General features: G+C 41.0%; 1 protein-coding gene across 2 annotated transcripts in view; it reads right to left on the reverse strand.

The window, feature by feature from the left end:
• Window positions 1-2,264: 2,264 nt before the first annotated feature.
• The window catches only part of acsl6 (acyl-CoA synthetase long chain family member 6), a 36,998-nt gene continuing 14,432 nt past the window's right edge, over window positions 2,265-24,830 (reverse strand). For both annotated transcript variants that reach the window (XM_076749929.1, XM_076749930.1), the window contains exons 4-21: window positions 23,002-23,066; window positions 21,448-21,549; window positions 21,086-21,185; window positions 20,560-20,738; window positions 19,237-19,269; window positions 18,139-18,190; window positions 15,504-15,577; window positions 15,253-15,330; window positions 11,848-11,982; window positions 11,343-11,477; window positions 10,526-10,621; window positions 8,705-8,777; window positions 6,248-6,336; window positions 5,960-6,076; window positions 5,707-5,850; window positions 5,374-5,475; window positions 5,210-5,281; window positions 2,265-4,227 (exon numbers count right to left, since the gene is read on the reverse strand). In XM_076749929.1, coding sequence (XP_076606044.1) covers window positions 4,087-4,227; window positions 5,210-5,281; window positions 5,374-5,475; window positions 5,707-5,850; window positions 5,960-6,076; window positions 6,248-6,336; window positions 8,705-8,777; window positions 10,526-10,621; window positions 11,343-11,477; window positions 11,848-11,982; window positions 15,253-15,330; window positions 15,504-15,577; window positions 18,139-18,190; window positions 19,237-19,269; window positions 20,560-20,738; window positions 21,086-21,185; window positions 21,448-21,549; window positions 23,002-23,066 — 1,787 coding nt within the window. In that variant the 3' untranslated portion in view covers window positions 2,265-4,086. The remainder of the gene's footprint in view (window positions 4,228-5,209; window positions 5,282-5,373; window positions 5,476-5,706; window positions 5,851-5,959; window positions 6,077-6,247; window positions 6,337-8,704; window positions 8,778-10,525; window positions 10,622-11,342; window positions 11,478-11,847; window positions 11,983-15,252; window positions 15,331-15,503; window positions 15,578-18,138; window positions 18,191-19,236; window positions 19,270-20,559; window positions 20,739-21,085; window positions 21,186-21,447; window positions 21,550-23,001; window positions 23,067-24,830) is intronic.

Genomic DNA, 24,830 nt, shown 5'->3' on the forward strand with positions numbered 1-24,830 from the left:
TCCGGAGTCACTTGAAAAGCCTCAGCGTCAGGAGTCATCTGAACGGCTGGGTGACCTGCTGGTGACACTTGGTGGCCAGATTTTTTATCCACTGGTGCAGCAGGCGAGACAGCTTCGCCTCTGGGCTTTCCAGTAAAAGCAGGGCTGCTCAAGCTTAACGCAGACCTGCAGTGGACAGGCCTAATGCCAGTCTGTAAAGGATCAGCATGGAAAATGAGGAGAGTTTAAAAAAAAAAATCCAGCATTCCCTTAGAGGGAAAGTTGTTTATGCATGTAAATATCATCATTATAAAAACAACACATATCAGAGTTTGTTATCCACACATATAAATATCTATTTGTTGATCAGGATACCCACCATCACCGGAGTGGTTGCTCTGACAGTGAGGACATGAACCTCCACCTCTCGGTCCTCTGGAACTGCTTCATAACGCTTGTCGGGCAGAAATCTCCTGTACTCTGATCAGTTTGGAAGAACGTAAAGGAAATATGCAACCGAGGCGTTTAGCAGGACATTAATACTTTCATCCTGAAGCACTGACTACATTAAACTAAAAGGAGAAACATAAGTGAATGCTGACAAAGTGATGTTGGATCATTTATGTTACGATTAAATTCATGTATTTTAAAGCGCAACAGAAGCTTAAAACCAAACTGATGCACATCATAGAGAGCTATGCTAAAGCTGATGTTTAAATGTTTATTTCTTACTGTCTCGTCTGCTCAGTGCTGTTTTCGCAGGTGTATCTCGTTTGTTGGTCCCAGGTAATCCACTGTCACGTCTTACCCCACTCTTGAATCGACCCATTTCCGAATGAAATTGACGTCCAAATTCCGGTCAGCGATGTGTTGGTGCAAAACAGACGTTATGGCAACGTTAGAGGAATTGTTGCTCAGACAGTGACTGAGCTAAATGTGTACTTTGCACAAACTGAGAGAGTAAAGGTTACACATTAGACCGGATGTTAAAACTGCTTCGAGTCTCCGTTCTCCGTGCAGTGCTTAGCAACCGAACACACCTGCGGAATCAATCTACCAATCAGCTGCTGTGACAGCCGAGGGTCATACTTATCACTACGTCTTTTATTTTGAAAGTCCTCATGAACCACCAGCATCTCCAATGTTCAAGTCAAACGATTGTAGTCAAACAAAACACCTGTAATCAATCTACAATCTACTTCTAAATGAATAAATCAGCATCTTAAAGAAATATTCTATATCCAACCAACACAATCCCGTACATAGGCATTCATAAAATAAATAATGTTTTTGCAAAACACACACGAGCATCATCTCTGTATCTTGAAAGCACCTGGTTTACAGAGTAAATCAATTTTATAATTTAGATGAAACTTATAGAAATGTATACACTTGAATAAAACTGGTTTTGTTGGTAACACAGTATTTATTGATAAAATGACATATTGACTTCCACTTAATATTAAATTAAGCATAAAATTTAGAATTCCAAAATAGGGTGGCAGGTGGAGTTGTTTGTCTGTGATGCATATACCATCAAACAGAAAGTTCCATCTTTACATCTTTGCAGGTTTCATACTGTGTGTCTACAAATTGTTTGCGGTTCCACCAAAAGTTTATTGCCCATTTCGACTTCTCAGATAATTTCTTTTATATATCTGTTTGAGGCCTTAAGAGTTTTTAATACCAGTGTCAAGACGGTTCTTAGTTAGCACTGAATACACTTTGAAAAAAGAAACAAGACACCACTTTAAAATCATTCCAGAATATCTTTTATTTCATTGCCCGTGTCCTATTCCCTGCCCTCCCTCATCCCCATTGCTGCACTCAATCATTACAAGGATATGGTGCTGATTCCATTTTACAGCAGAATAGATAAATAAATAAGTACAATTCATCTCACTACACGCAAAAAGAGAGAAAAAAAATCCATTCAAACCATTGATTTAATAAATATGCTTACATCTAGCTGTCCTCATTTATGTACATCCACATTGTTTATGCTTTGGGATGGTAATCAACTTAAAAAGCCTATACATTGATTCTATGTGTAAACCCTCCAAAAAAAAAAAAAAAAGATGTTTCTTTTGTTTAAACGTTGATGGTTGTTCTATTTTCCTTCGGTGAGTGAAATTCATCAGCTTTGCCTACATTACAAAGCCTTGCACTAGCAGCATTGGCTGTGGTCAGCTGCATACCACCTGCTATTAATGGCCACAACGAAATACTTGTCTTTGTCAAGTAAAATGCTAATGGTCCCAGCATTGCAGGGCAAACTGCATGCATTGCCCTGAGCCCTGGTTTTGCATTATTTCTTTTTTTTTTTCTTTTACCTGACATACTCTTTGTGCAAAGATGGACGTAAAGGAAATTGTGATTGAACTGCAGAGTGCGGACGTTGATGATTGTTACAGTGGGCCAGTCCTTCATATAAACAAGGAGCATGCACGCCACAATGCCGATCACAGCCATGTAGAGATGACTTAATGAAAGAGTGAATACATGACAGGAACTGCGATTTGGATGTTGCTCAAACATTCAGATGCTCCACATAAAACAGTGTGGACAGCGATGATTTGTAAGGCAGGAGCTGCTCCTCTCCCTGCCTCAATATCTTAATTTAGATGTCAAACAGGAGAATGTGTTTTTAGTCTAATTGCACAATGTCTAGGTTGAACATAAGTTTAATCCTTGTTGTGTCAGATCAGGGGAGATTTACCAGGCCCTGCTTAATGTCACTGCTGTCAGCAGTTTGTTCAGACAAATGAAAGTCTACTATTTTCCACTGAGGATGAAGTTCATTTCTTTCCCACAAGGTGTCAGCATTGTCACAGATCTAGACATCTCCTTTAGCTACGCTATTCACAAAGACATCACACTTGCTGTCGTACGACTGTGGGGTTGTGTTTGGTTGGTGGGTTTAAACTGATGGAGGAGAGAAGAGAAGCAGATTGACAGGAAGTAGGAATGGACTGCTCAACGTAAAAGTGCCGATGAGTTTCTGGTGCTGGGGACAGAGCTTTCGATGGATTGTTTGGGTGGATAGCAGTGGAACGATATATACGGAAGATTTAAAATGCCTAAATTAATACAAATCAAACAAAGAAATTGTGTGAAATACATACATATTATGTGTATTTCTCTTGTCTATCTGCATTTAGTGTCATGATCAAATGAAAAACATATCAAAATAACAATTCATTGTGACATGATTTCCCAATTCCACATTCAAATCTAATCACATCACAGAAAACAAAGTGTTGTCCACCAGAGAGCAACTGCAGTAAAGTAGGTCACTTTGTACAATTGTACAAATTTCCTGAAATGTAATGCTTTGGTGTTTAGCTATCTACCATGCGGACATCTACTTGAATATGCTTATCCTCCACCATTAAACCATTCAGTGTTTACTGGAAGCTAACGCAAGCTAACCACCTGCCAACACTTACCAAGTATTGGTTCAAGAAGATCCCTCTAAGTGAGCCTCCTGCAGGACAGACCGATCCTTAAAATTGCAAACAGTCAATCAAGAAATGTAAGCAAATGTACAGTTAACAGCAGCTCCCCTCTGGCTTCATATAGCCAGACCTATGTTCACAGCACTGTGTCAGCACTGGAGAAAGGTCTGTCTGCACCCATTATCGTCTTGCTAAGCTCCACCCTCAAGGTTGCGATCGGACAGTTGATCTTTTTTCATTTTGGTACTGACAATGTGTTTCCTTCTCTAAAAAATAGGTCCTTTGCGTAACCTCATGAAAACTAACCACAGTGCTTTGCATTTCGTGTTGGTAAGTCTCTGTCACCCTCTGCTGGACAACACTGAATTGCACCACTCAATTTTGATTTGTTTAAATTCATAAAAAAAGCTAAATCGTTTTCTTTTTATCACAAGCTTTTATGTAATATGACACAATAAATGCGTATATAAAAAGGAAATACACATAAAGATGTGTATTATATTTCACTTTATTTCTTTGATGTTTTGGGCCAGGTTTGGTTTGCTTTCCCAAAGCATGTTAAGCCTAAGGCGTCACATCTTTGTCCCAGTGCAGGTCAAAGCAGATCTTAGAGCTAAGATGCTTGAAGGAAAATGAGGTCTGCCGGCCTTCACATGGAGATGCTGCTGTAGAGCTGGTCAATCTTCGCCTTGAAGAACTCCTTTAGCTCCGGCCTCTTGGCCTTTAGAGTCGGCGTCAGGAGGCCGTTTTCAATGGAAAACATCTCGTTGTGGATGTAGATATTCTTCACCTTGAAAAGGAAAATGGAAAAGAAGAGGAACAAAGTTGAATGAGACCAAGATTCTTGAGTGCCTCCCTGAATTTATTGTACGCTTCCTTGGTTATGTGCAGTAACTTAAAGTGGACAAGAAACATGGATCTAACTTTAGTCAATATTATTATGGATAATCTTCATAAGTAAGCCTTAGTAAGACCTCTAATATACAGCCCAGCTATTCTAAGTGTTTAAAAGACATCTGGACCGGCTTGAGGTTCTAGAAGACGTTTCATCTCTCATCTAAGAGGCGTCTTCAGATCTAACTGACTTGTGGGGAGTCCTTTGGGTCACATGGGTCATGGTGCGAATGGGTCAACAACTCACAGAACACCTATTCACACCATGACTCATGTGACTCTGACGACTCACACATGATGGCTGTGTGTGATCTCAACAACATTCAAGGTGTGAGAGTCTTGGATGAGAGATGAAACCTCTGCTAGAACCTCAAACAAGTCCGGTTTTCCAGTTTTTATAGCACAGAGAAGTACCATGACCTGGAAGAATGAGAATCTTCACACACATACAGTAAAGTATTTTTGTGCTAAATCTCTGTTTATTCAAGGGAACAAACACCTACATAAATAACTTTTATTTGGCTGATTAGAAGAGATTTGGCAACACCCTCCTTCATATTCATAGTGAATGGTGAAGATGTTCAATTTGCAGTCCAACCACAGTATATCTGTTAACTGCTGCACTATAAATATTTTACTGCTTTGTTTACTGAGTAGCTCAACTGAATGAATATAATTAGCTGCACTACTCATTGACCCTATGAAGACATCACAAAATAAACACAGACCTTTCTTGAGATGCTGCTGGTGCATATATGTTCACACTGTAGCTTTAAGATCATGGTTATTTAACGTGTTTTGTGAAGATAATAAGAAAAATACAGCTACAACAAAAGGCCAAACAAATTCTTGCCTCAAACGTATGACTGGCTGCCTACCTGCTCAAAAGAGTGGAGGCCACTGGCCTTGCCTAGACGCACCAAATCTTCAAGGATTGCCTTCTTTAATTCCTGTTGACAAAAGAATCAGGTTATCTTCTGGAGAATTCTTCAGCATCTATTGTTAATAGCATTTTGAAGCGTTTCAGCCGTGTGCCACCTACAGTGTTTTTACAGAGGTCCTTATAGGTGCCTAGAATGCCTTTTTTCTTGGCCCATTCAGGCATGACTTCAGGGTCAGGAACCACAATTCCCACCAAGCAGGACTGGAAAGAGCAAACACAAGCATGAGAGAGGGACGTCAAAAGTTTGTGGACTAGTTCTGCTTAAAAATGAGCACCAGATAGGTGAACGTGTATTTTGTTTGTCCTGGCTTGAAATGGAGCCATCGACACACTCTCAGGAACCACCAATTCCATTCATGTCTTAGAAAGCTTAACCTAGACAGCTAACAGTTATCTTAATTAAGGTGAGAGAGTGCATGTCAGCATTCTTACCTGCAGGCTATCTCCATGAACATAGAGCTGTGCCACAGGTTCACTCCTAATGTAGATGTTCTCGATCTTCTCAGGGGAGATGTACTCGCCTTGCGCCAACTTGAAGATGTGCTTCTTCCTGTCAATGATCTTCAGTGTGCCATTCTGCAGGAGAGGAGAGGAGAGGTTCAACGAACGACAAGAAGAAGAAACTTAAAGCTAATTTATCGACATTCCTAAATAATGGAGTCTGATGTGAGCTGTGTGGACGTACAGGTAACCATTTGCCAATGTCTCCGGTGTGAAGCCAGCCGTCTGTGTCCAGCGTCTCGGCCGACCTCTCCGGGTCTTTGAGGTAGCCCTTGAACACGTTTGGTCCCTTCACACAAACCTGGATGAGACATTAGAGAAAGGGGGAAAAGGTTGAGGGCGGAGGTGAAACATTCACACTGTATCTGCTGTACAAACTAACACAGGTTTTAAAAGTCTGAAAAGGTAAGACACGTATTTGAGAAGGCTCTGAGGACCGTGACAAACAGTATCCACACATCAGCTTGCCTACCTCTCCCTCTCCCTTAGAGGCAAAGTAGTTCTTCTCAGGAACATCCACCAGTTTGATGAGGTTACAAGGCAGCGGGGCCCCGACGTGACCTATTCAAGGGTCAGGACAAGCAAAAAATGTTAAAAACTCAGCAAAATGATTTCAAACTTAAAGTCTTGGAAATCTAAAAGAAAAGAAGGAAGAAAGATGAATTGTCATATCAAAGATAGTATGAGAAGTGATCAGCAGGGGGAGATGCTAGACTATAGTTTGACGTTGTTGTTATCGTACACTGGTCTTCCTGCGGAACATGCCATCTACTTATCGTAGCATTTCTCTGTCTGTGTTTGTTTACTCTGAAAGTATGTGGACATAAGGAGATAAAAGCCCTGACACTGAATCCACGGGTCAAGGCAAGCAATTGCATTTGGTCCTGTTAATGTCATGAGTAGCTTCTTGTGTGAGAATGTTTTAAAGTTAGAAATGTTACTTTTAATTACTGCATTTCACAATGTTTGAAGTCATGTTTAGAACAAAGTACAGATATTGAAGCCTCTCTGAAGATGTGCACTGTGGAGCCATTTAAAGTAAGAAGAGTAATGTGCAATTCAAAGAAATCTAGTATATTATCTCCTTTGTTTATCCAATCAAAATCCAATGGGAAAGCTCATATCCGATAATGTTGTCTTCTGTTAAAGTAAAACTTCTATTCATTTATTTCAAATTAGGAGCTTTTTACTTTTACATTGGCAGTTTGTAACTCCAGCCAAATAGCAGCAAACGAACAGTATTTGAATCAGTTTCTGGCTGCACAGCTTCTAAATGCTCTGTACATGTATGTGAATTGTAATTAACTCTTTTAAACATTCAGACAAAAAGAAAAGTACAAGAAAAAAAATCTCTGCTGTTCTGTGCCATAAAGGTCGTGATTGTGAATTACATTCCATATTATTATTTTGGAGTAATAATAATGTAATCCTGCAACACAATGTAACTGAGAAACGTTTTACTTTTTTTTCTCAGTTGTTTTTGCTAAAGCTGTCGGTGCTTTTTACTGGAACGTCATACAGTGTCATTACTCACGCAAACTGAAAGATAAAATCTAAAAGACAACAAACAAGGACAGTTAAGCATGACTGAAAGAAACACCTCCTTCTATTAAATTCTATCCCAGTGTGCAGAATTCATATGTTGACTCGTGAGATTACTAAAATCCTGTCTATTCACCTTCGTCTGCTGCCTTCCCCTCAGGGATAAAGACGATTTATTTAGTGAACTTAAAAATAGATCAAAGTGCTCACTGTGATTTACCTCCTGATCCTATTTCATACAAAAACTAGCTCTGTCCACATAGAGTGAATTAATGTGACTGAACAGATGATGGCTTGTTCGCCAGGCTCCCAGGAACAGAACCGAGCTGTCTGCTGACTGTCGTGTAGTGTTATTTCATCTTATTCATGCAAAAATAAATAAATAGACGAATTCAAAGTCACATGCACCTGGCTTTTGGGATAAAAGCGTGGAGGTCTTTGGTGTTTGTGCTGGGTGATCACCTCTCATTCACTCCAATGTATCAGCCGCCATCTTGGAAAGTTAAACTGTTGCAGTTGACTTCATAATTAGAGCAGTTCGCATTATGTGTGTGTAGTAGATGCAGTTCCCAAGAACATTTAAAGAAGGGTATGCATTAGGTTTTTGTTTATGTGTTCCGAATAGGAATATGAATTTTAATATATATTGTTTAAAATTATTAACCTGCAAAAGACACTTTTACTGGAACTGTTTTTGCATGTAAAGCTAAAATAAGAAACAAAGGCGACATATTGAAATATGTCGCCTTTATTTTGGTTTAAATCTACTATTTGCTGACCACTTTACACTAAATCAGACAACCAGTTACAACACAGCCTTTAAGGCCACGTAACTGCATAGAGATCATTTGGAAAATCCCCATCAGTGCCAACAGGTTTAACAGAACAATGCAGCACAATAGTGGGTCAATACAGGCAGTTAAGGCAGCTGTCTGTCTTTTGTACCTGTTTGTTGATGTTGGCAATCACCTGAGTCGGGTTATGAGTGCTAATAATGTGGCTTAACAGCTCTTTCTCCTCTCTGTCTCACCTTTCCAGGCCTCTCCTGTTTGCTTCCGTGATCTACTGTATATGACAGCCTCCTCCCTCTCGCCCTGCTTTTTTTCCACTGAGTGTGATCTATAAACGCCCAATGGGAGCAGAGCTGATAAGGCCTGAGTGTCTGAGCAGCTGTGACCCTACAGCGCAGTGCATAGTGATAATTTTTAACTTTGACCTGAATGACACACTATTCTGACACCTGAGTTGTTTATTCCTTGAAATCATGACTCAGTCACATCACTCTTAGACCTTTGAACTGAGCCTCTAGTTGAGTAAACAGATTCAGACAGTGGAGCAGAGGTCAGGACGTGTCTCTCTTTTCTAGGCCTGTTGCATAAGGGCTCACCTGGGGTCCAGTCTCCAGGTGTGGTGAAGGTGCAGCCAGCTGTGCACTCCGTCTGGCCGTACGCCTCGTACACCTGCAGACAGACACAGACAGTGTTGAGAACAGGGGTGTATGAAGGACTTGAGTGCACCCACATAATATATTTGTGTGTGAATGTGTTGTTTAGGCACATGATGTATCCTTGTATGTTCTGTATGCTGGTGGTACATAGTTTGCTCCTATCTTTATGAGGATTGATAAGAGTGTTACAGCTTGAGAGAGACATTTTGTCTGATTCCTACTTCTTAAAGAGGCTGTTTGATGGTTCAGACTGTTTCACCAGCCCTTCAACATGCCCTCATTGACTTCCCTTTGACACTTGACACACATCTTTTCATTTCTGTGGAAAACGTAGCTGAACTTCAAGAGAGCCACCCTTTGCAGGGCTGAAGGAGCGAGTCATCAGCGATGGTCACTCACCATGATGTCAACAAACTGATTTACAGTATTTCAAACAGATGTCTGTGATTGGAACACACAGAAAGAACGTCCAAACAAACAATCTGCAAATGTAAATAACAATATGCTTCATGAGAATATTACAGGTTCCCATTATTTGCATTTCGAACCATTAAATGCCCCTGAATTATGCTGCTTTGCACACCATTTCACATTATAACAGTTCTTGAGAAGTACCTGCAAGGCACATTAAAGCACTACACACATAACTGGCTGACAGTCCATCATGATGACCGACTACAAGGGAAAGTGCAATCAATTTAAATCTCACTTCTCCAAATGCAACGTATGCTATTACGTAATAACAAGCGCTGTGGGGAAGTGGAACTAGTAATGGAACACGTCCATAGTTTTAGGGTTAAACCTGCAATAACTGCAATTACTTTTTTTGAAACATTGCAGGGAGTGAAGGAAAAAGAAGGAGCAGCCACAGTGAGCTGTTAGATGAAGAGCTGCACCTCCAACCTCTCCATGAAGTAACAGACTCCTTTCAGTGTCACTGTGCCCTGCTGTCCACAGACTCATGCTGTGTGCTGCATTAAATCAAATCACAGTTCTTAACAGACTGATGGAAAAAGGGCCAATTATTGCCCAACTTTTGCATTAATATTACAATAGTTTGTTTTTGCTGCCCCCAGAATTCGGTGACCTGCAGTGCTAAACCCCATTTGCCCCATCCAGCAGTTACCATGCACCACTCATTCACTTGGAGTCATATTTGTTTCCACCTGAAGTCCAAGATGCAATGACTTTGAGCTCTGCTTATGGTCTCCTGAGAAATATATTTGTCTCTTTAGCTGCTAAATGCTCCACTGTGTTCACCGGCTAGTCTCTAGCAGATAGTGTACAGTGGCTTTAAAGAGCATTTTTGTTGAATAGCCGCCTGTAGTGGCTGAAAACGACACTATGAGAGTGGTTAGAGTTAACCAAAACCTAAAGACCAACAATGACCTGAAACTGAACTGTACTAATATGATGCTGCGTTAGGCTGTGGGGAGTGGCAGACTCAGGGGAAAACTTTCTGTAGGTTCCTCACTATAAGCGATCCCTTTCACATTGTCACGCTGTCTTGATCTATTATACTGATTGTAGCTGTTTTAATCTTAAAACTAGGTTTAGGTTTAGGTTCAGGACAGTGTAAGGGTTTGGTCTTACGCATGTAGTTGTGATGGTTAAGATTAGGGCCTAGAGAATTCATTATGTCAATGAGTTCCTCACAAGTATAGAAGTACAAACGTGTTTGTGTGCATGTGTGTGTGTGTGTGTGTGTGTGTGTGTGTGTGTGTGTGTGTGTGTGTGTGTGTGTGTGTGAGTGTGTCTGACCTGGCATCCCAGAGCTGCTCTGAGGAATCCCAGGACGGTGGGAGAGGTAGGAGCTGCTCCTGTTATAATCATCCTCAACCTTCCTCCCAGGCTGGCCTGTTCAGACACAAAACACGTTAATGCAGAGGGGGCTGAAATAATATTGATAACAACACAAAACAATTCATTTTGGATTCCACAGAAAGAGTTTCAAAGGCCATGAAAAGCTTTTTTTTTTCCCATCAGCCTCTTCCTCTAAGCACGGTAGACCAACATGAATGCACCGTGTTCTGCAAGAGCTTGAACTTTTTTCTATTTTTTTTTTTTTCTTCCACTCTTCTCGCTCGTTCGAACTGGACTGGAGCTGGCTGGAAAATGTGAAGTCACATATTTCTGAGCACCAATCAGGATTTAGCAACATTTGACTCAGAATCTGATGACGGTGGATTGTTTGGTCGCTATCAATTTTTTTGATTTTTTTCACTTCGATGTGGCTTTTTCAGTCATTAACATTTAATGTTACAGAGGAATACTTTGTTTTCATGGGCTTTGAGTCTATATGGCTGCAAAGAGATGACTTGGAAGATCTCCATGAATGCCGAATGGTTAAATGGCTGGTTGAGTTAACATCTGGAATGACTAATGTAACATCTGGTCAAGGCACAACAGTTGAAAATTAAGTTTTTGGCTACTGTGAGCACATTTGCAGTGATGTTGGTGAACATTAGACTATAAAAATACTGTTTGCAGCTTAAAAAGCCAATTGATTTTTTTGTGAAATTAGCAGCGGTGGTATTTAGGTGGCACATGTAGCTCGGGGAGAGAACACACTATTTACCTGAATCTTACTGAAGAAGATTTTGTCCCAGATGCTGTCACTGCGAATGATGCCACTGCTGACTTCAGCACCTTTTCTCTTGGCGGCAAAGTTGAGCAGCCAACGCTTCAACGGGCTGTTAGCCTGGCTGAAGATCTGCAGAGGACACAAAGACAAAATAAAGATTTTTTTTGATTGGGGACAGTCCCTTCTCATTCCAGCTGTTATGACCATGTACAATTATTTATGTAAACTGCCCTGAAATTATCAGCAAGTAGGAAAGACCTCTTTAGGTGCAAGAACAAAACTCAAAGACATTTGTATTGCACAAGATGCATTTCTGAGGAAATCAGACTTGAAATGCATTAATCATAGCTGATAACTAAACACACACTACAGTACTGTTTACATGAGTTTCCCAAACAGCCCATTTTTATGTCTGATTTTTTTTTTTCAGATTAGCTAAACAAGTGAAATCACTTAATCGCCAGCAGAACAAACAAATAACAGTTTAAAAGCCTCTCACCTTGTCGTACATGCGGTTGAGCAGTCGAGGCACCACAGGGAAAATGGTCGGCCGCAAGGCCTTCATGTCATCTGGGAGGAGACGGATATCGCCCTGATAGAACCCGATCCGTCCTCCATGGCAGTAAACCACAGACTAGAGGGACAGACACACAAACTGTGAGCCTGATGCTATTAGCTCATCTGCTAACTTTCACAGACAAAATCCCAGCACTGACAGGCGTTGAATCATTTGAGTTTATGGATGAAACTCTTTATTCTTATAGCACTTTTCAAAGTAAAGTACATTAGGAAGGAAGCAAAGAGAGACAAAACCCTAACCCTAACCCTATACACTGAACAAGAGGTACGTCACTCATAGATAAATTACTGACAGTCTTACAAGCACATTCTGGCATTCATGTGAAATAGCAGTTTATCGATCAGTCAATCAGTCGCACTTCTCATAAAAGGTTTAGGGTTATATTCCCTCAGCCAAAAAGAGGAACCCTACTTGTTTCCATATGATGATTCTCTGTATTACATTGTGATGTGTTAGAAAATAGTCTTTGTCACTCACATGAATGGGTCTCAGAAACAGAGAAGAGCAAAAAGTACCATGTTAAAATTCTCCATTACAAGTTAAAGTTCTGCATTCAAAACCCTACTTCAGCAAAAGTAAATAACTCAAACAAAAAAATGACCCCAATGACCAGCTTACTATCAATGACTTCATTATATTTTTGTATGAATGCATACGCAGAAATTTATAGTTGTAGCTGGTCAGGGTGGGGCGAGGTAACTACTTCATTTACAGCTGGGTGGTTCAGTACAGTTATTCCTAACCCAGAGTCAGGCCACCTGCTGTGGTTCACAAGGGCTCATGAGATGACTAATATGAGAGGAAAGAAGAAAAAACAAAGTTCTGCCACACCAATTTGTATTCATTTTTAGTAAAAAGTGCAATAATTCCCATTAAAATGGAGTGAAGTAGAAGAAAAAAGTACCTTAAAATGCACCTAAAAATAGTACTTAAGTACTGTACTTAAACGTAAATGTAGAGTGGTGGACAACTTCACTTTTTGCTGCTTATTATGTAACAAGGAACTCTCTGTATATGGGGAGGCCTGACTTCTGTGTGATGTCAGCACTCACAGAGGATTGACTCACGTTAGCAGCAGAAGTGACACATTTATCAGTAATCATCAACTAAACATACTTCTGACTGCTGGTACTCATTTCATCAGGGGATCTGGGTGCTACTGCTGATTATATCGCAACAAGTCAAGGCAAAACTTGGAGACTCAAACTGACAAGTACACACACAAATGAGAATTACTGTATATTCCCTCGACCTGTGTGTCCCCCAGCGCACACGCAGCCATTTGCAGATTGTGACACTTCCACAAATTGAATATGACCCGAGGATTAACTCAGCACACATCCTTTCGATGGTTGTGAAAAAATGCACCATGTGACCCTCTTCCTGTTTCTGAAACCATTTGAGGACGCGGCCGAGCACCAGGCCCGCCCTCTGTTTTCTCTGTGATCGAGACACCACAGGTGTAAGACGTGGAGTGGTGTGTTTGTGTGCGACTCTTAAACGTGCTTCTATTGAGCAATGTGATGCGCTGCATTTGAGGAAGCTAGGTGGTTTCCTGTGTCTGAGTCTCACGCTGCTGCAGGCAGACAGACCAGGCTGGTTTGACTTGATGCAGCCAATTTGGCTGCGTGATACACACGTGTAACTTGACACCCACACGTGAAGGCACACACACATGCAGGATGTATATGTTCTCAATGATCCACTTAATGAAATAACGATACCGAAGTATAAAAGGTTCAGCAGCATTTGGAGTCATTGAATGAGACAAAAATGCCGCCTCAGCACAACTTCTTTTAGTTGTTTAATGTTTGATGTCTCGTTTTATGATTGATCCTGAATCAGCGATGAAAAGCAGTCTAAGCACTGAGAGCCTTTGATTGATAGGGTTTGGCTTCACAGCAGAAACAGCCTCCACTTACACTGATTAGGTCTGGACGGTAACTCTTCTATTTGTTGTCAACACTTGGTCAAGACTTGGATTGGAAACTGCTGGCGAGAAACTAAAACCCCCACAGAGGATGAACATCTGATGCTGAAGAGCTACCAGTATGTACTTCAGGCCGAAACATTTCTGTTTACATAATCAGTTCTGTTTGTGAAATACTAAACCCTGAACATCAAGGAACAAACTTTCTTTTTGAAAAAAGGGCTCTTTGTTTGTTCTCGGAGGGATGGGGTGAAATCTCAGACATGTGATAAGAAACAAAAAGCAGGAAAAGCTCGAATGGATGTCCTGCAGGTGTTAGCAGCAGCGCTGATGTTTCCTGTCTTCTCTGTGATTGGGTATTGTTGCTGAGGTGCTATTATAAGGTGCAGTTTTGACAGGTGGCTAAGAGGACATAAACACCAGCAAACCCCCCAAAAACCTGATGCCTCTTTTGCTGTTTATGTGGAGAAAGAAGGGGAAAATCCTCTAATGAAGAGACATTTTGTCATCTTTTAGTGTTTTCGGTTTAGTTTGGGAATGCAGTGGAGAATGTTGTGGGCTTAGAGGACAAATTCAGTCATTCAGTGTTTTTATGTGCAATTAGTTATCTGATGTCATGTGAAAAGGCAATCTGGGTTTCTGTAATTGGTATGAGAGGTTAAGACAAACTTGATTACAGCTACTTTTCTGGAGGAGAAACCTAATTTTTTTGGACATGCCGACAGTTTCTTGATGGGTTTTACAGGAGGGCACATTCATGACAAAGACTCCACACAGGGAAAGCATGCCTTTGGCGGCAGTGTTGAACGGAATTACTTTGCCTCCTGACTAAGACCGAAACTGAAAAATCGAGCAGTTTTCCACAGCTGAACAGTAGACTCTTTGTAAAATTCAGGACAAACGGTACAAGTGCCCGTTGGTCCAAATGTTGCAACACACTTAAACATGTCAGCTTTGGCTCAAATATATGATAGGGCGCACAGTAGAGGCGAAAATCTGATTCTTGACCAGCAGTGGGTTAACACAGGTTTTACAATAAATGGGCTGTAAACAAGTCCTTTGATTTCCTGTGAGAACCTGAAGGTTCTCATACAACAGTGTGTGTATTTTAGTATTCCAGGAAATGATGCAACATGTACACCAGTGGCTGTAGAAGGCAGGCATGGCATTCATCCTCAGAGGTGGAAAGCAAAACTAAATAACAGGAGAAGAAAAGTGAAAACAGTCATTCCCTCCCTTCCTCTCTCCTTCCCACACAGTAAATAATCTCAAATCAACGCCCACCTTCAAAGTCATGCTGTACACATCCGTCCTCTTGCCCCCACCGCCCTCCTAACATCTTGAAGCTCATAACTGTCATTCCTGTGGTCAAATATTTTAGTTCACCCACTTACCTCAATGAGTCTCTCAAACATGTGAGCCAGTGGCAGAAAGGAAATGAGGCAATCATCTTGGTTGGGGAAAATGACTTTCTGCATAAGACAGAAGGTAGCACACACTCAGATAACTTCATGAAAATTAGAGGGGGCACAGAAGAGAACAGAAACAAGATAGAACTAGACCGATGAATCAGTGGACTGAATTACTGGATGATATCTGGGGGGTTGCCACGGTAAAAGACAAAAGAAGAGCAGGTCACACTCACGTCTGTCACTTTGAGGAAGCCTGAGAAATCTGCCACCACGTTTCCATGGGTCAGCATGACTCCCTTTGGGTTTCCTGCATAGGCAGACAGGAAACACACACACACACACACACACACACACACACACACACACACACACACACACACACACACACACACACAGACATCATAAAAGTGAAACTCTGTTCACCTTCCCGAGGCTTGTGCAGTCATCAAAGGGAATATGACATGGAAACATTTGTGTTAACAAAGGAGCTCTCATATTATGTTTTTGTGTTTTTAAATTTTGCACAATCAGCTGTGACAGTCAAAGCTGAGACATCTGAAGGCTACTTACTGGTGGAACATGGGGGGGAGCAAAATATAGAGTATGATTGAATTCAACAGATTGAGACTAAATGTTTCGTATCTTTAATTCTTTCTCATTTGGACGCTTCAAAACCTGCACTGATGCACAACAGCCTGTATGTCTGTTGATAAGACTACTTTTTAAAATATAATACACTTTAATTTATTATTGACTAAAAAGTCTAATTTAATACTGTGATGAATTCAAATTTGTGAATCTTTGTCTCTTTTTTTCCAAGCTACTTTGCCTCTCATTACCAGACTGTGTTTTGACTGTTGCAAGTGGAAAATTGGAAATCTCAGCTCTTTCCCTTTGGAAAAAACCCTCAATCATAGTATTTCTTGTGTGCGTGAATTCCTACAACAGACAACAAGTCTACTGTAATGTCATTGCTCAGGCGTGTCTACACACAATAGTCTATATGAAGCAATGACTCTTTAATGAAGTGTTCCTCTTTCCAGACATGTCATCTGACTCCCACAACGATGAGCAATGGTTTAGCTTTAGAGCTGACGGGATGTTGCAACAAGACAGAGGGAATTCTCGAGAAATGCAAAGTGATTTGTGGAAACTTAACCCCTCCTGCATGTCTGTCTCAGCACCAGCAGGTGGCAGCCTTTCCAGTAGACTCTGAATGGCTGGTTGCAGCTGGTCTCACATGTAAACTGACACCAGTGTGTCCTCACATGCCCTCGCCTTTGTTCCCTTGCCTATTAGTTGCAGAGGCTGTTGCTGCTGTGGGAGAAGACCTCCCGAAAAAGCAGCGGAACCTCCTCCTCATCCGCATGAATGTGCCGCCCTTTGGCACTTCAGGACATGCAAGACTAATTATCCGCTGCTGATATGACTCCGCCGCTGTGAGGAAACTGGGTTCATTTACAGTAAATGCTTGTCTCCCGAAAGAAGAGTATTTGATCCGTTTTTAGACCCAAAAATCATCATAATCCCAGCAACTAGAGAGCTTCCCTGATGCTGATGTGAACATTAATGTGGAGCACTTTTGTGTTTTTCATGGCAAAGAAAATCAAAAAGCATGACACAGAAAGGACCAATTTCAGGCTGATGTTTGATATGTCGATAAAATTTCCAGCAAACTTTCAGAATCGACCCCAACCTTAAGAAAGCTGAAAAAGCATTTATTCATCGCTGTGCATTCAAAGTATTCAGCTAGTGAATGATAATTTTTTTGAAGGTGTATCAAGTGTCAAAAAAAGGCCTTGGATATGTGCCAGTTTGAAGAGTGATTAGGTTTTATCATTATTTCATTGAAATGCTTCATTGACAGCACGCAACACCACCATGAGAGGGTGGTGATGGGAGATCCCAGTTTGAAGTGGCAAAGCTCAGCAGCGCAAGCGACATGCTGTGTCCGCTGAGTCAAACAGCCAGAAAGCAAAGGGCAGGTCACTGATGTTACTGTTATTTATGGATACGACCAACGATTTCATCTGTGAATAACTTGAGGAGTCTTCCGACTTGAACCTCAACAGTACGCAAAAAAAATGAAGAATGCATTTGGACATGCGACCGAGCACTGCTATATCACTTCATTGACCTGGAAAGGAATTTAGTTGAAAATGTTTTGACTGGAACAGGTGTGTCATTAGCAGGTTGTCCTGTCCAACCTGTTGGCTAATAATTCACATAGTAATTAGTCCTGTTCAGATGCAAGCTGCTAAAAAGCTGTCACCTTGACGTTTTTAAGCATTAGATCATCAAAGAAATCTATTTTTAGTGGTATTTTAAATTACGTCAATTCAGAGTAACCTGTTCACAGGTCTGACCTCTGCAGCTGCATTATAGTCATTCACAAAATCTTGCCTAACTCTGTTTTGTAACTTATAAATGCATAAACAACAACAACAACAACAACAACAACAACAGCAAAGAGTATTGTACATTTGATCATGAGGTCAGTGACACCGCCTGGACTGACGTCAGTGAGGAAAACCTTGTTAAAGGTGTGGTTTCCTGCTAATTACACTGGGTCAGACTCATGTTCCTTGGTTTGCATGGATGCACGCAGATCCACACAGAGAAGCAGTTCAGCAGAAGCAAAAAATTAAGATTTTCACCTAAATTGTGCATTTTCAGACACATTTCATTTGTTTTAGCCTGTCTTGTCATCTCGCGTCTCATTAAAAGATGAATAAACTCCGCTGTTGGAATGACAGCTATTTAAAACTTGTTTGTAATTACGAGATAATGATGCATCACCCACTTTCCTGAGTGACTTTTGTGTGAACACAAACAATGCATGTTATTAACAGTTTACACAGGTATTACCTGTGGTTCCACTGGTGAAACACACAATGGAGAGGTCATCTGGTTCCGGTGGCTGTGGGGAAATAATGGTATCGGTCAGGGCACAAGATTGGCATGTCACTTATTATGAGATTAACTTCCTCGTCTTGCAGCTTCCTTGACAACAACCTGCAGTATCACACATCTCTGTAGAATAAGCAGTGTTGAATGTTGACATACAGTATGTGGGGCTGTATTTAAAGTCCCTGGCATCGTACCAGCAGCACCATGCGCAGTTCAGGTGCAAGTTGCCAAAAAGCTGTCATCCTGTTTAAAGTGATTCTCTTTCCAATTTTTAAAAGAGAGTAAATACTAGCGTAGCTGGCTAATACCCTGTAGACAGAGGGTTGGGGCTGAATTGTCAATATTCAAGGTTTAATCAGTCAACACCAGCAAAATGTGAGAGACTTCAAAAGATGTATCACATCACAGATACTTATTTCAGACATAACTGAATGTCAGGTAAGTACAATATGGAGGATTTTCCAATAAGCAATGCACAGAGTCATACGAAAGTAATCTGCATGTTTATCTGCAGAGACTCAAACCAAAAAAAAAGTACACAGTGAGGCGAAATCCCAAGCGGAAAAATGTTCTGCGGTTAGCTTGCTTAAGTAACAGCTTCTCCATTACAACAAATGTGAAGTAATCATTCCTGCATAGTATCACAAGACACAGTCTTGTCCTCAGTCACATGTGCTGGTAAGCTGAATTCATATTAACACCAAAACAACATGACTCAGCTTCATATACAGTTAAAGCAAGAGTCCACAGTTATGCTCGTGGCTGTGTGGGGCTATATTTACTTTGAGCTGAATGCTAACGTCGGCATGCTAACAATGACAATGTTAGCATGCTGATATTTAGAAGCCATAATGTTTACCACGCTCACCATCTTAATTTAGCTTGTTAGCATGCTAACATTTCCCAATAAGTATTATAGTTCCATGAATGTCTGTGCAAAATTTCATGATAAACCATGTAATAGTTGTTGAGATATTTCAGCTTTACCATTAGCATTGCTAAACACAATACATCTTTCCCTATGAATAGTGCATTTGAGATTTGAACAGTACTTACTATAGGGTTTCTGTGATGCTCTCTGCCTAGAGCCTGTGGGAAAAAAGAACATTAAAATTACTATAACCTGTGGACTTTATACTTACAGATGAATACATGACATTAGTGTTATTTGACTGAACAGTGTCATCTCAGTCCTGTCTGCATGTTTCCTAAACAAAGGGCAGTATAAAGCTACGTCGTCCAGAGCATGTGTGACTCATGATCATCTGGTTACCACAGGCCAAACATTTTGGGTTCTATGCTGACGAAAAGCAAACATGGTCAGAAAACTCCTTGCATTTGGGAACCCTTTGTTGCAGTACTTCTGATTGTAGGTCAGTGTTTTACAAGCCACGTGATAAACCAGAAGAGCTGGGCGTCGACCACACCGGAATGGTTCAGATATTTCCATGTAGGCTGGTCATCACAGAAACATTACAGTTATGCACACACGTGACTGCGACTACTTTCCTGTGATTGTCCTGGTTTTCTGCAGCTCCGTGGAATTGCACCATTCTGCTATAAAACACTTGTTTATTCCATTGGAGCATGCACAATGTTTTCCCCATTTTTTCGCTCTTTGTCTTTATGATGGATTCAGAGAGAAAGAAAGAAAATAAAATCTGCATCTATCTTAAATCAGCCATTGCGACAGACACAGCTGTGATTGGCTGGACCAGTTTTATGTGACCGTTTGTTGTGATTGTGTTACTGAGGCATTAACAGTTATAGGAATGAAAAGAGCAGTGTAATTACTATAAATGCCCATTGCAGACATGGAGGCATGACAGTCAGTTGTATTGCACTCTGTGTTGTCTGTGTGTGGTTCTGTGCTTGGGAGATGCCACATTTTACACATGCGCACACACGCACACACGCACACACACACACACACACACACACACACACACACACACACAGATTCTGTGCAGCCAGAGAGGAGGAGATAAAGATCTAACCCAACATGACCAACAAACATCTTTTTTTTTTTTTCTTTTTTTTTTTTTTGATCGTGTTTGTTTTGACTGGCTGTTCTTGGAATTTGAGCTTGTGCATAGTTGAGACTCTTCGCTTTTACCAGATTAAACAAGAGTATGCCGTTGCCAGTGTTGTGCATGAACAGGCTAAAAGAGCACATTCACTGAAGATGCTCAGGTTTTTGGTTAACAGTGAGCTGAACACTTTGCAACTAATAAACAGGAACGTTGTTAAGTCCCGTGAGAGTTACAGACGCTCATGCATTGTGTTTGGCACTCTTCATGCCTTAACCTAACCAACCCAACCTATGAAGGCAATATGTCCTAGCCAATCAGAGGCAGTTTTTCATTTTTCACGGCATACCTCAACTTCCTGCATGGCCTGCACGTGGACGCCACAGCCCTTGCCGTGCTCCACGAGGGCGACGTCAAAGGCATCCATCAGGATGATTCTCCGCAGGCCCGGAGTCTCCTTCCGCTCCACGTTCTCCAGAAGCACCTGAGCTTTGTCTACTTTGTCACAGATGACGGTGGAGATGTCAGCTGAAATGACACAAGCACGCAAGAGCACGCGCACCCTTGTGTGAATATCAGCAGAACAAGAAACGAAAAGGAACAAAAGTTGAGATTTGATCAAAGTTCTAGTTTGGTGAAGGCGTCGAGAAAGAAGTCCCAGGCTTTCAAAAAGCTTTTATCAAGGAAGTAACACATGAAAGGATGATTAAATAAAGTTATTTCGCCACAGGATTCATGCTTTCTTGCTTCAGTGAGGAAAGGACCGTTTGTCAAAGTTTGAGAGATTATCACTCCTGAATCATTACTCAGTGTTTTGTGGGTGTTAGCGTAGCGGCCAGTTAGCATTTATTTGTGTGTGATGTGTGGGTTCTTACCAGTGTTAATGATGAACCGTATCGCGTCTGGGCCCAGTGTGTCATAAAGGGGAACCACCACCATGGAGTAGGTGTAACAAGCTAGTTCTGAGATGATCCACTAAAATCACACACAAGGTTAAAGGTCAAACATACTTTTAATGACATTTTTGTTACATATTCAGACTGGGTTTATTCCCACTGATGTAATTTTAAGCCAGCACATTTTGATTTTTGACATGTGTGAGAGTGAGACAGGATGTGTGCATGTGTGGGCTGCATGAATGAAACCATCTGTAAAATGGTTTACATGTATCTCGCCTGAGGGGCGTGATACAGTGAAGCAGAGAGACAGCCTGAATAGTTAAGAGCGTGAGAGCCACCTCTGGTCTGTTCTGGGCGAACACTCCGATGAACTGGTCTGGATTGGGCTGGCAGCCCTGGTGCAGGAGGCCTGAACCCAGATGCTCAGCCCGGGCAGTCACCTGTGGAGTGGGACAGCAGCCGATTAGACCAGGGGGAAAAAGACCAAACAAATGCTGGATTCACATCTTCTTTGTGCTCCTCAGATTCTTGGGAAACAGTTACAATAGAAAGCAGGAATGCTCCTTCCTGTTCATGTGTCTGGCTGAGTGAGCTGGCGGTGTGATTCAGCTCAATAATGGCCTCTGGTAATAACTTGGGGACAAAGGGGGAACCCATGTGTGTGAATGTGTATTTTCTGCCATGAATCAGCCAAGAAACACAATAGCAGTCAAAGGTCATCTGCTCAACTTTAAGACAATTTGGGAAACATCCAAACTTTTCATCTCTGGAGAAATGCATGACCCTCTATTTACTAAATTGTTGAATTGCCACAATCTCATTTCTCAAGTTGATTGTGAAAGACATCAGAGAAAAGAGGATTTATATTACGGTGTGTAGACTGCAAACAAAGTTGCATAATAACTTTCACATGCCTGCTTCAGTGGAAGTCTTGCACATAACTTTCCAACCTGGACAGATATGGCTTTTCTGGGAATTACAGTGTAATGAATGAGCAAAAAATCTTCCACCCACCATTCTGTTGCAAAGTATGATGTCAGTGATTAACGCTGAAGGTTGCGTAATGCGCTTCTCACACAGCCTTAGGCATTGCTTTACTATGGATTTCTACATCACTTGTCTACATAAAAGCCGCTCCAACCACCGCCACCTCCGCAACATCTACGATGCCTTTCCAAAACATGTCAGCTTATCTCACATGTTGAGGGATGTGTTGGATCCTGCATCAAGGGAGTTTGGAAGTTTCCTGTAAGAGCTGACAGAGATGACTACAATGCATTAATGCAATTTGATTGTGCCTATCGAAAAGGCCTCCAAGGAATAACTTCTGGGGTGCAAAATACTGAGCCAGCATTGATAAATGTCCCACATATGACGGCATCACGGCTGGTGCTACAGCTGCAATCAACCGCTTGACCACATGACACATGAATAAGGCTTCCCAGTCAGGGTAACACATTCGGTTTTGGTCCGTTGTTTGGTGATTGGAGGTGAATTGTGATTTGTGATACTGGGCTGTAAAAACAAACCTGACCCGACTGCTCTTTTTCTAATAACTGCACTGACCGCCAGTTCACCCACCGTGCACTGTTCCTTTAGGCTGCTTGTTTTCTACTATATATAGCAATGACGGTGCCAGACTTGGTTGCCAGGCAGATGTGGAGCCACAAAGCTTCTGTGCACATGCTGACATAACTCATCCTACGTCATTACAGAGCTGATAATGAGTGATAGAGATGTTTTATACGATACCGAAAATTTTACATTTGAACATTTCTACCACGGCGAAGATACGTGATAATGTCTGCAAAAACAGCTCACTCTACACCTCTTCTTCTCAGACTGCGCCTATTGGTGTTACAAGGAGAAGATGCCCCCTGAATGGCACTAACCTCTTTGTAGGACATCCATTTGTAAGGCTGGTTAGGCAGCCGAGAGCCTAAGCAAGGTCCATCACCTGTTGAGCATATAAAACATTAGAGAACATGAAAACTTAAACATTTCTCAGGTGGACAAAGCATGAAAATATATAACAAAACACCGTTAGAAGCCTTCATGGTCATTGTAAAGTCAAATTGTGTGGGTTGACACTGTCATTTTAAGCAGCTAGAGTCAATATTGTCATAGTACCTTTGCTGTAGTGAGGAACCTACAGAGTTATCACCTGAATCTGCAGCTCTTTATGATGAGTTTCAGCTCATTGTTTAGCTGTCTGGCCTGAGACTTTACTGTTTTGGTTCGCTCTCACTGCTCTCATGGCGTCGTTTTTCTGTCCAGTTCGTCTTTGTCAGCAGGATTACGGAAAAACTACTGGCCCCAATTTTCGTTCAGGCTTTTCTATTTCAAACTCATTGATCAGCTTTTGAAAGAAATGCAAGAAAATCCACAGAAAGCTCATAACAGAGCATCTTAGCATCTCAGGCTTATTGGATGTCCTCTACTTTCAGTAACTAGTCATTCACTTTGATCTGTCACAGTTTTAACTGACGCTGGTGTAATTATTCTTAGCATGTCATGAACTAAAATAAACTACGATAGGTGAGTCACCTCCGAAGATGCCTGTGTGCTGTTTTGCAGGAATAGCTCTGCATTGTGAGGGACTCATCTTACCTCCAGCGATAGAGACACGATTGGACAGTTTACGGTCAGACCACAGCGTTGTCAGAGTGTGTGCTATTTCAGTCCGCAGGGTTTCTCACATGTGTCTAATACTGTCCACAAGAATCGCAGTGTGTGTGCGTGCGTGTGTGTACATGTGTTGTGTGTACATCTAGCAGACTGAGAACTTTATCGTGATGACAGAGGAGGATTGATCACGTGTTTGTATAAATGTATGCTCAGTAAATCCTGTCTAACTAAATTGCACATATGTCTGTTTTCTAACTCTTTCATCAGTGTTGCTGATAAGTTGCAACGTGATACCAGTAAATTGTAAGCACAGCGACAATACTGTTAGCAGTTATTTCAGCTTTTTTTTTTTTAAGCTGAATGCTCCAATGAGGTTTTGATCATCTGTGGCAAAGACTCATGCGAGTTGTCGTTGTGTCTTTCATTAACATTCTACAAGGACAACTCATCGGTGCTCTATTTCACATGCTGAGAAGCAGATTTTTCTTTACTGTAATAGTGTGACCATTTTTTTTTTATCAACTCAGGGCTTCTCAAATCTGGATTTTGGCAGAAATGAGTGACATTTAGTGAGGAAATTCATCAGAAAGAAGAGAAGCATGATTTTTATTTTCTGGATTATTTCCCTCCTCATAAACTTTTTTTTTTTTTTTTTAATGTCTGGTTTTACTTCATCACATCTCCTCTTTGTGGTGGTTTTATTCTCATTATTTTTAACTTTTAGTACCCCACCTTAAACTTCTGGTTTTACCTATAGTAACTTTATTTTATTATTATCTACTTTATGAATCTTTTAATATCTTGTATTTGATTATTATGATTTTTTACATTTTTAACCTACCTCTGGTGTTTCCTCATAGCAGATTCATGAAAAGCGTTTCCTGTTTTAATCAAGTCTGTATTTATAATAAAACCATTTAAGCTATTTTTTTGCTTTGTTTTCCTATTTTGTATGTTTTTATTATGTAAAGCACTTTGTGTTACATTGCTATATATGATGGGTGCTATACAAATAAAGTCTGATTGAATGATTGAACACAAATAACATGAATCACCAATGATTTTGAAAAGAGAGGTGGACGTGCTCATGGTT

This window comes from Chaetodon auriga, chromosome 15 (genome assembly GCF_051107435.1).
Source record: "Chaetodon auriga isolate fChaAug3 chromosome 15, fChaAug3.hap1, whole genome shotgun sequence".
Classification (NCBI taxonomy): Eukaryota; Metazoa; Chordata; class Actinopteri; order Chaetodontiformes; family Chaetodontidae; genus Chaetodon; species Chaetodon auriga.